Source organism: Macaca fascicularis, chromosome 13 (genome assembly GCF_037993035.2).
Source record: "Macaca fascicularis isolate 582-1 chromosome 13, T2T-MFA8v1.1".
Lineage (NCBI taxonomy): Eukaryota > Metazoa > Chordata > Mammalia > Primates > Cercopithecidae > Macaca > Macaca fascicularis.
This window is the reverse complement of record NC_088387.1, coordinates 36,968,479-36,984,977: the sequence shown is the minus strand read 5'-3', so window position 1 is coordinate 36,984,977 and position 16,499 is coordinate 36,968,479. Positions and strand designations below refer to the sequence as shown.

The window sequence follows — 16,499 nt, the reverse complement described above, 5'->3', positions numbered from 1 at the left end:
AAGATTAAAGGCAAGGCTCCCAAAGTGAGTGCATGCTTCACATGCCCAATTGTTTGCAAGGAAGCCAATGCAAACTGAAGTGGAATGCAGAAGAAGGGCTTAGGAGGTGAAGCAAGAGAGGCAAGAGTGTTTAGGTGGGGGACTGGGCATCAGACTGGGTCATTGATTACATAGAGCCTTGGAAACCATGATCAAGACTGTGGATTTGATTCTTGGGCAGGTGGGGACACCAGCTACTATGATAAACACCAAAACTACAAAGATAAACAAGACATGGATCTTATTCCTTAAGGAGCTGTAGTTTAGTGATAAAGAAATAGTATCCTATCACCACAATTTTGGCATTTAAAGATGGCAGAGGATACAGAAAAGATGCCAGTAAGAAAGTGACAGACAGTGAGTAGGTATAGAGACTGGCTTGGTTTGGAGAGTCAAGGAGAAGGCAACTGCTTGGCTTTGGTTTTGTTCTCCTAGCCCCCCAAAAGTGGGATACACCAGCTAAAAATGTTTCATATTAAATATACTTGTTCATACTTGGTAAATACTTGATATTATTATTAAAGGTAATAGTTAAAGTTCTTAGTCAATTCCCCCCCCATTTTAAAGTAATAGAACTTTCCTTTATCAAATAATACCAAAGCTTTTAAAATCTTAACAGTATATTTTACTTTTACTTAAAATTATCTCTTTATTTTTCAGTTAACTTGGTACCTTTTATTGAAAAGACCATACCACTGCCATTGCATTTTACTTATTTATTTATTTATTTATTTTTATTTCAATAGGTTTTGGGTAAACGGGTGGCATATGGTTCTATGAATAAGTTCTTTAGTGGTGATTTCTGAAATTTTGGTGCACTCACCACCCGAGCAGTGTACACTGTACCCAGTGTCTAGTCTTTTATCCTTTTATCCCTCAGCTCCCTCCCATCCTTTCCCCCACTTGCCTAAGTCCATTGTATCATTCTTACACTTTTGTGTCCTCATAGCTTAACTCCCACTTATGAGTAAGAACATATGATGCTTGGTTTTCCATTCCATTCACTTGGAATAATGGTCTCCAAATCAATCCAGGTTGCTGCAAATGCCATTATCTCATTCCTTTTTATGGCTGAGGTAGTATGCCATGGTATATCTAGACACATTTTCTTTATCCAGTCATTGATTGATGGGCATTGGGGCTGGTTCCATATTTTTGCAATTGTAAATTGTGCTGTTATAAATATGTGTGCACAAGAATCTTTTTTATATAATGACTTCTTTTCTTCTGGGTAGATACCCAGTAATGGGATTGCTGGATCAAATGGTAGATCTACTTTTTAGTTATTTAAGGATTCACTACACTGTTTTCCATAGTGGTTGTCTTAGTTTACGTTCCTACCAGCGGTGTAAAAGTATTCCCTTTCCACCACATCTACACCAACATTTATTATTTTTTTATTATAGCCATTCTTGAAGGAGGAGGGTGGTATCGCATTGTGGTTTTGATTTGCATTTCCCTGATCATTAGTGGTGTTGAGCAGTTTTCATGTTTGTAGGCCATTTGTATACCTTCTTTTGAGAATTGTCTATTCACATCCTTAGCTCACTTTTTGAAGAGATTGTTTGTTTTTTTTCTTGCTGATTTGTTTGAGTTCCTTGCAGGCTCTGGATATTAGTCCTTTGCCAGAGGTCCAGATTGTGAAGATTTTCTCCCACTCCGTGAGTTGTCTGTTTACTCTGCTTATTGTTTCTTTTGCTACGCAGAAGCTTTTTAGTTTAAGTCCCATCTATTTATCTCTGTTTTTGTTGCATTTGCTTTTGGGTTTTGGTCATGAAGTTTTTGCCTAAGCCAATGTCAAGAGGGGTTTTCCAATATTATCTTCCAGAATTGTTATGGTTTCAGGTCTTAGATTTAAGTCTTTGATCCATCTTGATTTGATTTTTAGGTGAGAGATGAAGATCCAGTTTCGTTCTTCTACATGTGGCTTGCCAGTTATCCCAGCACCATTTGTTGAATAGGGTGTCCTTTCCCCACTTTATGTTTTTGTTTTCTTTGTCGAAGATCAGATGGCTATAAGTATTTTGCTTTATTTCCAGATTCTCTATTCTGTTCCATTGGCCTATGTGCCTATTTTTATACCAGTACCCTACTGTTTTGGTGACTATGGCCTTGTAGTGTAGTTTAAAGTCAGGTAATGTGATGCCTCAAGATTTGTTCTTTTTGCTTAATCATGCTTTGGCTATGTGGGCTCTTTTTTTGGTTCCATGTGAAATTTAGAATTTTTTTTTCTAACTCTGTGAAGAATTATGGTGTTATTTTTATGACAATTGCACTGAGTTTATAGATTGCTTATGGCAGTATGGTCATTTTCACAATATTGATTCTACCCATTCATGAGCATAGGATGTGTTTCCATTTGTCTGTGTTGTATGATTTTTTTCAGCAGTGTTTTGTAGTTTTCTTTGTAGAAGTCTTTCACCTCCTTGGTTAGGTGTATTTCTAAGTAATTTTTTTTTTTTTTGCAGCTTTTTTTTTTTGCATCTATTGTAAAAGGGGTTGAGTTCTTGATTTGATTTTCAACTTGGTCACTGTTAGTGTATAGCAGAGCTACTGATTTGTGTACATTAATTTTGTATCCTGAAATTTTGCTGAATTCATTGATCAGCTCTAGGAGCTTTTTGGATGAGTCTTTAGGGTTATTTATTTCCATGTATTTGTATGGTTTTGAGGATTCCTTTTGGAGTTGATTTCCAATTTTATTCCATTGTGGTCTGAGAGAGTACTTGCTATAATTTTGATTTTCTTAAATTTATTAGGACTTGTTTTGTGGCTTATCATATGGCCTATTTTGGAGACTATTCTGTACTGATGAATAGAATGTATATTCTGCATTTGTTGGGTAGAATGTTCTGTAAATATCTGTTGAGTCCATTTGTTCTAGGGTATAGTTTAAGTTGTTTCTTTGTTGACTTTCAGGCTTGATGACCTGTCTAGTGCTGTCAGTGGAGTATTGAAGTCCCCCACTATTATTGTGTTGCTGTCTATCTCATTTCTAAGGTCTGGTATTAATTGTTTTATAAATTTATAAATTCGAGAACTCCAGTTTTAGGTGCATATATATTTAGAACTGTGATATTTTCTTGTTGGAAAAGTCCTTTTATCTTTATATGATATCCTTCTTTGTCTTTTTTAACTGTTGTTGCTTAAAAATTTGTTTTGTCTTAAATAAGAATAGCTATTCCTGCCCACTTTTGATGTCCATTTGCATGGAATATCTTTTTCCACCCCTTTACCTTAACTTTATGTGAGTCCTTATGTGTTAGGTGAGTCTCTTGAAGACAGCAGTTACTGTCTAGACATCCAGATTGGTAAACGAGGAGTCAAACTGTCAGCGTTTGCTGATGATATGATTGTAATTTTTTTATTGCCTTTGCAATTCCGTGACTCGTTTTAACTTTAGATTTGGATAACTCAAAACATATTTTTATGAGAGCTTTATTAAATAGTCTTCTAGGGAGAAGATTCATAAATTGATTACATTTTAAAGTGATATTTTTTTTTCAGAAAACAATTTGATTTTAACACAGTTTTACCAATACTTTTTTTTTTTAAATGAACAGGACTTCTGGAAACTTTTCAAAACAATAATGCATTACTTGACCAAATTCAGAAGTGCCTAGAGGCATACTTAGAATCAAAAAGAGTTATCTTTCCAAGGTAAGTTTATAAAGCAACCTAAGATATTTTTTAGTAGTTATGACTGTCAATCAAGTTGAGGTTATAGTTATAACCTCAAAGCATCAAGGAACTAGAGAAAGAAACAAAAAAGATCTATGATAATGAAAATCCAACTAGTTATCATAATTGGGGAGTATAAGTCTCAAGGATAAAATACAATATTCAATAAATAGTTAAGTGGGTAAGTAAGATACTGAAACAATTTTTTTTAATTTTAACTTTTTTAGTATATCATAGGTGTGTTATGGGGTACATAACATGTTTTGACATAGGCGTGTAATACATAATAATCACATCATGTAAAATGAGGTATCCATCCCCTCAAGCATTTATCCTTTGTGTTACAATCGAGTTATATTCTTTCAGTTATTTTTAAATGTACAATTAAATTATTATTGACTATTAAATTATTATTGATTATTAAATTAAATTATTATTGACTATAGTCAATCTGTTGTACTATCAAATACTAAGTCTTATTCATGCTTCCTATTTTTTGTACCCATTAAATATCCCCACCTCCCCATCCCCAACCCTTCCACTACCCTTCCCAGCCTCTGGTAACCATCCTTCTACTCTCTGTCTCCATGAGTTCAATTGTTTCAATTTTTAGGTCCCACAAATTGAAATGATTCTTGATCACCCCATTGTTTTACTGTTTCATTGTTGAATGAATATGTGTGCCTGTTGCATGTGTGTATATGTGCACAATGTGTGTGTAAAAGGTTAAGAGAGACTGGTGTTACCTGAGCAATTTTCTTTAGGTTAATTGGTGGGGATGCATGTTAAGCTCTTCAAGACGCCTAGTCTTGAGGAGAGTGAACCACACCCTTTCTCATGGGCATAGCAAGCACCCTTAGCACATCTCTGTACCAAAAAATATTCTTATCTCTAGCTGTCCAACCTCTCCAGCTTTAACACTTTTATACCCTCAAGCGACTGAGGACTCTAGAGTCTTCACCCATCTCCCCATAAGTCAGCCCCAGGTGACCGGACATCTCATTTTGAAATATGACAACTCTAGTCCTAGAACTTCAGTCAAAACTGAAACTGAAATTTTAACATCTAGTTATATTACTTGGGAAAGCTTTGGTCAAAAACACAGAAGCCACTCGAGGTGTTTAGAGCAAAAGTTTCAGCCAGGGAATTAGAAGTTTTCACTGGTGCTAGACGCAGAAGAAGGGAAGAACTGAGGACCACTTTGAGGAAATCTGGAAATACAGGCAGAGGTCTCAGGGAAGTGCCACCAAAGTCTCAGCTTCCTGCAACAAGAAAGGGAGGGATTGTCAGGAGGACACCTGAAAACCAAGGATAAAATCCCACCAACTTCAGTCATTCATGCTCAAGTTGGGGAATAATGGCTTTGCTTCCTCCCACCTTCTCAGTCACATAGAAGAGCATCTCATAGGCAGCATTTAATCTGAAACCTTACTGGAAAGAGATTCTAGAAATGTCATTCCAGCTTTTCCCTAATGCAGGGATATTGCTAAGTTGACCGTCAACAATCTAGAGCATTTACTAAATGCTGTTTTGTACATTTAGTCCTCCAAAACATGAGAGAGTTGGGGATAGGAACAGCAGTAAAAAGGACCCTTGATTGGGAAAAAAAAAAAAAAAAAATTTGAAAATCACTGTCTTAAATGTTAATAGTTAATTGCTCTAATCTGTTCTAGTATGAACTAGGATAGTCAGTTGGAATAGTAAATAAAATTCCTTTTGAGTCATTTGGAGAGATTAAACATAATACAAGAACTATATTACATGAAGTCTGGCATTTAGAATATTGTTGATTATCTAGAGCAGGGACAAACAACTTTTTTTCATAAAAGGTCACATAGTAGATATTCAAGGCTTTGTAGGCTTTACAGTCTCTGTAGTCAGGTCTGCTATTGTAGCACAAAAGGAGCCACAGACAGTATGTCTGCATGGCTGTGTGACAATGAAACGTTATTTACAAATACAGGTGGTGGGCCAGATTTGGCCTGGGGCTGTAACTTGCCAACCCCAATCTATAGCAAAATAATATTCTGTAAGTTTACAATTTCCTTTACCTATCTTGCTGGTAATAATATGGAATATATATAAATGTTTTATTTCTACATATGTATAGCCTCACATGGTTGGAAATGGTGTGCTGGCAAAATTATATTATGCCAATTTTCACAGTAGCACATACTGCAGAGAATAGCAAATGCCTTTGAGTTAAGAGAATGGCCCAGTACACATTCACACAACCCAATAAGGTTCTCCTGCAACCACCTATCCATCTATTAACTCTTCAACAAATAATGTATTGAATACCAGGTATGTGTGACATACTAGGCTAGATTTTAGGGAAAAGAAATAATACATCTTCACTCTGGAGACTTTAAGACAGATATGTGAACACATCAGTTTCTAGCATTTTTACAGTTTTTATGAACAATGTCTATCTTTTATGTACTAGACAGTAATTCTAGGTGTGCATCATCACACCTAAATGCATCATCACTAATTTTCACAGAAATCATGTTGAGAGATATGTGGCCTCCCCAGAAGCCCATGACCAGTATAATTGGAGGTCCAGGAAATTGGTGGACAGGGAAGAGATGTGGCTAAGGAATTTATCTTTTATGTCTATCTGAGACTATACTTCAATTTCAAGTTATATTTTAAGGATGTTCTTTAATCCAGGTTTTACTTCTTGTCAAATGATGAACTTCTGGAGATTTTGGCCCAGACACGAAATCCACAGGCTGTGCAGCCACACTTAAGGAAATGCTTCGACTCCATTTCAAAGCTCGAATTTGCTCTCATGCCTCCTGCTGAAGGAAAGATTCCTGGTATTGATGGAGAACCAGAAAAGGTTTATACTAATGATATTTTGGCAATGCTGTCACCAGAGGGAGAAAGGGTGAGGTGCTTTTGTTTATATTTCTTTATTGATGAACTTTGTTACTCTTCTAGGGTTATTCTCGCTCTAAGCATACAGGTACTCTGTTGGCTCAGCAATTTCAAGGATAACCAAGATAAAATTCTTGCCCTCAAAGAGCTCAAAGTCTAACAGAGAAGTAGTCGAACAAACAACTGAAAATCACCACAGAAAATGCAATAACAAAGACATGTGTTCTGTTGTTGGAAATATAGTGGAGAAAACTAGAACCATGTCTTATTTAACTCCCCACAAGAGGCACACTAATGGACTGATTAAGAGTACTGGTTCTACTATCAGGCCACTTGGACTAAGTCCCACCCCTTAATCTCATCCAAAAGACAGGGATTAGTAATTGTATCTGATTAATGGAGTGATGAGCCTGTTCAGGGGATAGTGTATGTAAATTACTTAAAGCAATACCCAGTAAACACTATTTAAGTGTTAGTTGCTGGCAGCATCTCCAGGGCACTGCACAGCCCCTGGCATATGGGGAACACCAAGAGAGTGAATATATTAGCACACTGTGAGGAATCAAGTGACTTCACAGAGGAGAGCTACACATATGCACACACACACAAAGTCAAGCATGATGGAAGGGGGAGTATCTTCTACGTGGGCATGGGAGACATTTCAGACACAGGAACTGTGCAGGGAAATGCTAAGGAATTGGGTCCAGTAAGAACACAGTGGTGTATCTATGGGAACATATAAACATTTTATTTGTTCTGAATTGATCCTCTTGCAAAAGAATTTGCTTATCACTGGTGCAGAAGAGAAGGGGAAAGACCGAGGATAGAATCTCAGGAAAACATGAAATGTAAAGAGAGGTTAGAAGAAGAGCAGATCAAGGAAACCAAAACAGCCATGACAGTCAAGCCATTGGAAGTCCAAAAAAATAGATACAAGAACTGAAAAGTGTCATTTGGACTTTTCAGTTGGGAGGACCTGGGAAAACTTGAGAATAGAAGTGATCAGGGACAAAAATCAGATAGCAGCAAGTAGGAAAGTGAAAATAAGTGAAGAATTCCATGCAGTGCATGTAGACTACTCTTTCAGGGAGTTGACTCCAAGTGGAAGCAGTAAAATAAAGCAATAGGTCGGGTGAAAGGAGATAGATGTATAGTGGAATGTCAATAGAAGTTTCAGTATTTGTGGTCAGGCTTCAGCGTTTATATAGCATAGGATTCTGTCATGGAAATACAGAAGGCATACAGCTTACAAGTCCCACACAAGCCACTTTATCAATGCTCTGATTACCTTTTAGGTTAGCTTGGGGAAAGGCCTCAAGGCCCGAGGCAATGTAGAAGAATGGCTTGGTAAAGTGGAAGAAGCCATGTTCACATCTCTGCGTCGCCTGTGCAAAGCTGCCATCGCTGACTATCAGGGGAAACTGAGGACAGACTGGGTGGTGGCTGGCCACCCTTCTCAAGTAACTCATACTCACATTTCATATTTCTGTATTCTTTTTTGGTGATATGTATCACATATTTAAGAAAGATGTTTTCTTGCAGGTTATCCTGACCATTTCTCAAATTATGTGGTGCCGTGATTTGACTGAATGTCTGGAAACAGAACACAGTAATCACATAGAGGCCCTGGAGAATTTTGAAAAAGTAAATTTTGAGGTGAGATCTATAACAAAGTGACATTATTGTCTTGCAAGACGGTCTTAGTGGGTTTTTTTTTAAAGCATAGTTAATGCAAATTCACTTTATTTCAGAAATTCTAATGCTCTGACATGACTTACAAAGCTTTAGAATTCTCACTAAAATTATTTGTGTTTTACTTTTTTTAGGGACACTACCTTAATGTATGTGTAGTATTCATATGAATACTTGTGAAAATAGGAGGAAAAACAATTCCAGAACAAAACATCACGGTTATAATGGTTTGCAACTTTTAAGCATAAACTGTATTCACTAGTTCCTGGATACCTCTCAGGGAAGTTTATTCAGTCCAGGAAAACCTCCAGATTCATGCCATTTCTATTTTTAGGCTCTAATTCTATTTCCGCTATTTTGTAGAAATACATTGCCTGTCAGGCAACTAACAGAAATAGTTAGAAATAGAAATAGTTGTCTGTCAGGCAGCTAACAATAAAACGATAAATAATTCAAAGAATTTACCATCAAGAACTTTTAGCTATAGCTAGGAAATGCTATTTTACTAAATAGCATTTCAATAGCACTAAAACTTTATACTTGTTGAACAGCAACTCCACATTTCCTCCTCTCCCTAGCTCCCTGTAATCACCATATTACTCTTTTTCTATGAATTTAACTATTTTAGATACTTCATATAAATAGATCATGCAAGACTTATCCTTCTATGACTGACTCATTTCATTTAGCTTAATATCCTCCAGGTTTATTCATGCTGTAACATGTCATGGGACTTCCTTTGTTTTAAGTCTGAATAATAAATATTTCATTGTATGTGTATGCCACATTTTCTTTTATTTTTTTCTTTTTTAAGAGACAGGATCTCACTTCATTGCCCAGGCTGGAATGCAGGGACGTGATCATAGCACCCAGCTAATTATTTTTGTTATTATTATTTTTTGTAGAGACAGGGTCGCACTGTATTGCTCAGGCTGGTCTCAAAAGCTTCCCTTAAGTGATCCTCCTGCCTTGGTCTCCCAAAGTGCTGGATTACAGGCATGATAATCATGCCCAGCTCATATTATCTTTATGTGTTCATCCTTTGATGGACGCTTACGTTATTTCCGCATTTTGGCTATTGTGAATAACGCTGCAATGGACATAGGAGTGCAGATAGTCTCCTCCAGATCCTGACTTCACTTCTTTTGGATGTGTACCAGAGTGGGATTATTGGGTCATATTGTAGTTCCATTTTTAATTTTTTGAGGAGCCAGCATATTGTTTTCCATAATGGCTGCACCATGTTTATATTCCCTCTGGCAGCATACCAGCGTTCTCTTTTCTCCACGCTCTTGCCAACATGGGGTATCTTTTGTTTTTTTGATAACAGTCACCCTAATAGTTGTGAGGTGACATCTCATTATGGTTTTGATTTGCATTTCCCTTATGATTAGTGATGTTGATCATCTTTTCATATACCCAGTTAGCCCTTTGCATGTCTTTTTCTGATAAATATCTATTCTATTCCCTTGCTAATTTTTTAATTGGGTTATTTGTTTTTTGCTTATTAAGTTGCAGGAGCAATTAGACCCTTGTCTTATACCATACACAAAAATCAACTCAAAATGGATTAAGGATTTAAGTGTAAGACCTGAAACTGTAAAATCCCTAGAAGAAGACATAGGGGAAAAGCTTTGACATTGGCGTTGGCATTGATTTCTTGAATATAACACCAAAAGCACAAGCAACAAAAGGCAAATAGATCCATGGGATTGCATCAAACTTAAAAGCTTTTGCACAACAAAGGAAACAATCAACAGAGTGAAAAGGCAACCAGGGGAATAAAGGAAAATATTTACAAACAGTATATCTTCTAAGGACCTAAGCCAACTCTTTAACTCCAAATTCAATTCTACTTCCAAGTAATACTACATTTTTAAAGATTCACCCTTAAAACAGAAAAATGAAACAACCTTATGAATAAAACAACTTTATTGAAATAAAACAACTTTATATATATTTATATGTAAATATTCAATAAATACTTATTTATTGAATAAAACAACTTTATTGAAGTAAGAGAAAACACTCTCATGAAATTCCTCAAAGAAATTTCATCTCCATAGCTTCAGAAAAGAGAAATGACTCCCTAAAGAAAGTTCCTTTGCCTCTACGTAGAGATGGTCCCTCATCAGGGTTGGCCCAAGTGACATTTCAGCACAATGATGCAAGGTCCTCAGAGGCGCTGCTCTTCTTTGAAAAAGATTTAATTATTTAGGTAAAAATCAAGTAAAAATTTAGCTAACTCTTTCTGAAAATTTTTTCATTTAACTAGACATTGGCTAGGTTAAAATGCTCAGACTTTCTGATTATTAATGGGAAAACCACCCCTAAAACTGAAGAGTATCACCTTTAACCACATTTAATTTTTAGGGAGGACACTCTCCTCTAGAAAATCATCACATAGTGGTTAAGAACATGGGCTTTTCTGGAGGCAAATGTCTACTCAGGTCTCATTTTGCTACTTCGTAACTGTGTGACTGCCATCAAGTTACTTATGCTCTCTGACCTTCAGTTTCCTCAAATGTACAATAGGGGTAAAGACAGTATATAGTTCACAGAAGTCTCATGGGAATTAAAGAAAAGTACTGTCCTGTTTGGTCACAAAATTATAGATTCTTAAAATTAGCTGGTTTTTAGCAATGTCTCTCCAAATTGAATGGTGAAAGAGATAATATATATATGTAAGCTGATCTTGGAAAATTCACCATGACAATTTTTTTTATTTGTAGAGATTAAATGCCCTGGCTGCAATAGTTCGAGGCAGTCTTCCTAAATTACACAGAAACATCCTAACTGCATTGATTACCATTGATGTGCATGCAAGAGATATAGTCACTGAACTTGTTCAATCCAAGGTAACTGTTTCATTTAACTAAAATTATATACTGCTTTCTGAAATGAGTGTATCTAATATGTGTATCACATATAGGTGGAGACAGTTGAGTCTTTTGACTGGCAGAGACAACTGCGCTATTACTGGGATATAGACCTGGATAATTGTGTGGCTAGAATGGCGCTCTCTCAGTACACTTACGGCTATGAATATTTGGGTGCATGCCCAAGATTGGTTATTACTCCACTCACAGTAAGTTATTGATCACTTAGGTTAATATTGACATGAGTGTGCTTTTCAATCAAAAGTCTTGAAAAGTTTCATATGACATTAATTCTTGAAAGAATTTATTATGAATACATCTTTGTAAAGCAAAGATTTGCATTATTTAATTATGTACATGGATCTTTTGGTGTATTTCAGTTGCTCTATTTTTCATAGAAAATAATAATCCTTCCCCCATAGAAAGGAAATGACTTAATTTGTGGCCAGAGTTGGTTCCCTTCATATTGATAATTTATTACTTTCTTCAGGATCGCTGCTATCTTTGCCTCATGGGAGCTTTGCAGCTTGACCTTGGGGGTGCACCAGCTGGTCCTGCTGGCACTGGGAAAACAGAGACTACCAAAGATCTGGCAAAAGCTCTTGCCATCCAGTGTGTGGTCTTTAACTGTTCGGATGGTTTGGACTACAAGGTACAGTTCTTGCATCTGAATATTAACATTTAAGTGTTTTATATGTCTTTCTCTATTTGCAACATGACATAACAAAATAAAGTGAGAATGGAGTGATGACAAGCAAGAGAAAAGAAATGGGGCAAATAATGGCTAAAGTGGAATAAATAGAGCAAGGGAGAAGAGTCAACACATGGTAGTCTGGGTAGTCTGGATGAGAATCAAGGCCAGGGGATGATTATCAATCAATTGATAAATTAATTTTTTATTTATGAAAAAATAAAAAATCTGTACATGTCAGTAAGAAGAAAGAAATGAGATGAGGTACAAGATAGAATAGCAGGGAAAATGAAGAACAAGGACTAAGCTTACAGTAGGAAATTGGCAATTCAGAGAATGGTGTATTGAACATGAAATATGTGGGAGGTGAGAATTCCTGGTAAGGTTTTTCAATACAGTGGTTCTCAAACTTTTTGGTCATGGGACCCCTTTACACTCTTAAAAATTAATGAGAAAACTTCCAAACAAAAAAAATTGTCCCACTTTTATATTTTTGAAAATCTCTAATGTTTTCAAAATATTGCTATTATGCTAATATTTGGCATAATAGAAGACAGCCAGATTCTCCGATTTGCTTCTACATTCAGTCTGTTGAGATACGTTTTTTTGGTTGAACATTTGAAGAAAATCTAACCTCACATAGATATAGACTCTGAAAAGACGAATATTTTAAAGAACTTTTTCAGTTAACTGTTTATACTCTTCTTTGAACTACACCAAAACTTGACAAATGTTAGTTTCTTAAAGGTTATTTGCTATGTAAAAACTGAAATCATATCCACATCTTTTCATACTCTGTACTCTCATGAGAGAGTGAGAGTGAAGAAAGCATATAACACCTTGGTATTATTATGAAAACACTTTGGCCTCACAGATCCCCTAAAAAAAAGCTCATGGATTTGCAGGAATCCTTGTTTGGCTTTATTTCTTCTGGTGGTTGCTATTTAAACTGTAAAAGCATACATTTGTTTCTATATTTTTATGTACCCACTTTGGACACTATCTGCCAACACATTAAATAGATGAGGATTTTATTAGACACAACTTTGTGTGTCTAATGAAGTTGGACTTTCTGTTTCAACCTCACTTTTACCATGTCAAATTTTATAAAATTTGTATTTTATTCTATAACTAAATTATATCTTCATTGCTTTGTCTGGGGGCTGAACATAAAAATGTAAATCCCTTATACAGCACTTATAATATCAAAGACTGTTCATAGTGGAATTTAATAGAATAATTGGCCCCATAGAGAAAGATCAATACATACATCACAAACCCCTGCCATTCAAAGTAAACGTCCTAAGCTTCAGGGTTAGTGGATCGTGTTTTCTTTCCACTTTGTTTACTTCTAGAACCAATATTTTTCTCATTTTTTATTTTTTACTTTTTATTTTTTATTTTTTATTTTGAGACGGAGTCTCACTCTGTTGCCCAGGATGCAGTGGCACAATCTCGGCTCACTGCAACCTCCGCTTCCCGGGTTCGAGCAGTTCCTTGCCTCAGCCTCCTGAGTAGCTGGGATTACAGGCGCCCACCACCACGCCCGGCTAATTTTTGTATTTTTAGTAGAGATGAGGTTTCACCATCTTGGCCAGCTCCTGACCTCGTGATCGGCCCACATCAGCCTCCCAAGGTGCTGGAATTACAGGTGTGAGCCACTGCACCCGGCCAGAACCATTATTTTTCTAACTTCTGTGTGCTGTGAATCACCCGGAGATATTTATTAAACTACATATTCTGATCTGCAGGTCTGGGGTGGGGCCTGAAATTGTGCATTTCTGACATCCACCAAGGTGGTGCACATCGATACTGGTCCACTTTGAGAAGCTAAGCCCTAGACCGTGGTTCTGAGAGCATGAACCCTGAACCAACAGCATTAGCGTCACCTGACAACTTGTTGGAAATGCAAATTATAAAGCCCCATGTCAGACCTACTTAATCAGAAACTTTGGAGCTGGAGCGTAGCAACGAGAGGCTTTTTTGAAACAAACTTCCAGGTGATTCTGATGCACACTCAGATTTAAGAACCACTGTTCTAGAGTAGATTCAGCTGCCACTGTTCTTTGTATTTCAGTTTTGCATCTTTCTTATATTTCATTTTAATTTTGTTGGAATACTTCCTTGAGCAATTTTTTTCCCATTCAAGTTTATAAATATTCTGTCTTTACTGAGTCATCATACTTGATTGATAATTTGTAGAGGGTGGAATTATAGGTTTAAAATGATTTTCTCACCTGACTTTGAAGGCCTCACTTCATTGTCTTCTAGTATGCATTTTGCTAATGATAAAACTGATCATGGCTTAATAAATTTTGGAGGTTTAGTAATATTTTGCTTCCTCTCTATCTCCGGCAGCTTATAGGATTTTCTCTTGATCCTCGGTATTGTGAAAATCTACCAGGATGTGTCTACATAAGATAATTTTCTTTATTCATTTGGTTTGTCATTTTGGGAAGCTCTTTAACGGGAAAAATATGTCTTGTCAGCCTAGTGAGACCTTATTTTATTGCTTCTTTGCTTATCATTTTGTCTCTGTTCTCTGCTCTGGGCCTCCTACTTCTGTTCTCCACTTCTCTTAAATACTCTCATATTTTCTCTTGCTTGTTGCTATTTTCTTGTATTTGTTTAGATTGCTAAACACATAAACGCACTTATTTTACATTTTAAGCAACAATAAGAAAAAATAAACTTATTGAAAGGTTACTTAGATAGTGGGATATCTCACGGAATCCAGAGAAGAGTTGAGCATGACTCAGGCTGAGTAGGAACGAGAGCAGCCAACTCCTTGGCATTGGGAACTTTAGAGCCTTCTCTCTAGAACCTTGCAGAGAAAACAGCATATTTTCATATTTCAAATTTTGAAAGTAGGATTCTAACTGGCAAAGTGGGTTCAAGTGATCACCCCTAGATTCGTAAGCAATAGCCAGAAGAAGAGGGTATAGTCTGACTCATACAGGCATGGATGGCTGCTGAGAGTTAGATGTGGTACGCAGTTTCCAGAGAAAGAGGAATGGTATCCTCTAAGGGTTTCTGCAACATAAGATTTCTGAGCAAAACAAGATTGTCTCCAAGGGCTATTCTTTTCTGCCTTAAATGTCCCTTCATGTGTGGAGGTTCCCCAGGGCTCTGACCAGTCCCCTTTTCCTGTTTTCTCTACCTGCTTTTTCCGGTTCCTGACAACTTTGTAAGAGACAGGAGAGATTTGGGCAGAAGGAGGTCACCCTGCAGATCCCTGGTCAGATGTGCTGCCTTTCCTAAGACCTAGTTCCTGCTCCTCCAGGAACTCTCTTGCCCTAAAGTTTTCCTCTGGATTTGGTCTCCTTTGAAACTCTTCCTTTCTACAAAAAGCAAATGAAACACTCAAGCACTGGGCTGAGACTTTGTGTTTAGACTCAGGAGAAGGCATATTATCTGATTTACCTTCCCAACAGTCCTCTTTGATAGAACAGTGTTGTCATCATTGCACAGATGGGAGTGAGATTTGGACAGTGAAGTAGCTCGCCAGCAGTCACCACTAGAAAATGGCAGAGAAAGAATTTGAACACGTCTTTTGATTCAAGTCAAATGTTCTCTCCCTTTTTTTAAAAAAGTACATATTATATGCAAATTTAGAAACATAAAAAGATATAAAGAATAAAATAATGAACATCTACTTAGCCACCTCCCAGCTAAGAGATAAAATGTTACCAGCGCACTTGAAATCCTCTGTCTCTCTTCGCCAGAGATAACTTCTATTCTGAATTTGCGGGTTATCATTCACATGTGTGCATATGTATGTGTGTAGTCCTAAATTTAAAACATAGCACCATTTTGTGTGCTACATTCTACATTTTGGTTTTTCCACTGAGCACTTTGTCTATGAGATTCATGCAGGCTAATACTATAGCTCTATTTTTTTAAATTCATTTTCACTGCTCTGTTTTTATGGTTTTTTTCTTCTGATAGGTATTTGGGTTGTTTCTAATATAGTATTTGCTACTGTAAGCAATGCTGCAATAAGCATTATTACACAGGCCTCCAGGTGAATGGGTGCATGGTTTATCTGGCTTGGAATATAGGAGTTGGTCTCAAGGTACATATACATATCATATTGACTCAATAAGGACAAATGCTTCTTCCATGATTGTGGTAATTTATACTCCCCCTGCAAGTGTATAAGAGCTGCCTATGCTCCACATCCGTGCCCATGCTGTCAGGTTCCATAACTGCTGTCAGTCTGAGGAGTATGAAATGGTATACCATCATTGCTAAAACCACTAAAGACTAATTGGAAATTTTATAATGGATGAATCGGGATAGTAATCCACTGATCAATCACAACTTTGACAATCAAAAAATACATATCTCCTGTTATGATATATAAGCTATGAATTATTCCTGTTCAAAAAAATTTACTTTCAACCTAATGAATCTAATGGAGTCTCTAGATTTAAATACCAGTTTTCAAGAAATACAGGTGTATGAGATAAAGGAATGTGTTAACACCACAAGAATACAATCAGCTAAATATGGAATCAGGGGAATTCTATAGGGAAAATAACTTACAGACCTTCAAAAATAAATTGCATAAAAGAGAGAGGATTCAGGGAACTGCTATAAATTTAAAGAGATTTAAGAGACACAGTACCCAA

The 16,499-nt window shown here is 36.6% G+C and overlaps 1 protein-coding gene across 1 annotated transcript in view; it reads left to right on the top strand.

Moving 5' to 3' along the window:
* Positions 1–16,499, top strand: part of DNAH6 (dynein axonemal heavy chain 6) — a 367,549-nt gene that overhangs the window by 161,514 nt on the left and 189,536 nt on the right. The window contains exons 23-29 of the mRNA XM_005575454.5: positions 3,603–3,699; positions 6,394–6,613; positions 7,899–8,063; positions 8,146–8,259; positions 11,028–11,153; positions 11,228–11,383; positions 11,665–11,826. Coding sequence (XP_005575511.2) covers positions 3,603–3,699; positions 6,394–6,613; positions 7,899–8,063; positions 8,146–8,259; positions 11,028–11,153; positions 11,228–11,383; positions 11,665–11,826 — 1,040 coding nt within the window. The remainder of the gene's footprint in view (positions 1–3,602; positions 3,700–6,393; positions 6,614–7,898; positions 8,064–8,145; positions 8,260–11,027; positions 11,154–11,227; positions 11,384–11,664; positions 11,827–16,499) is intronic.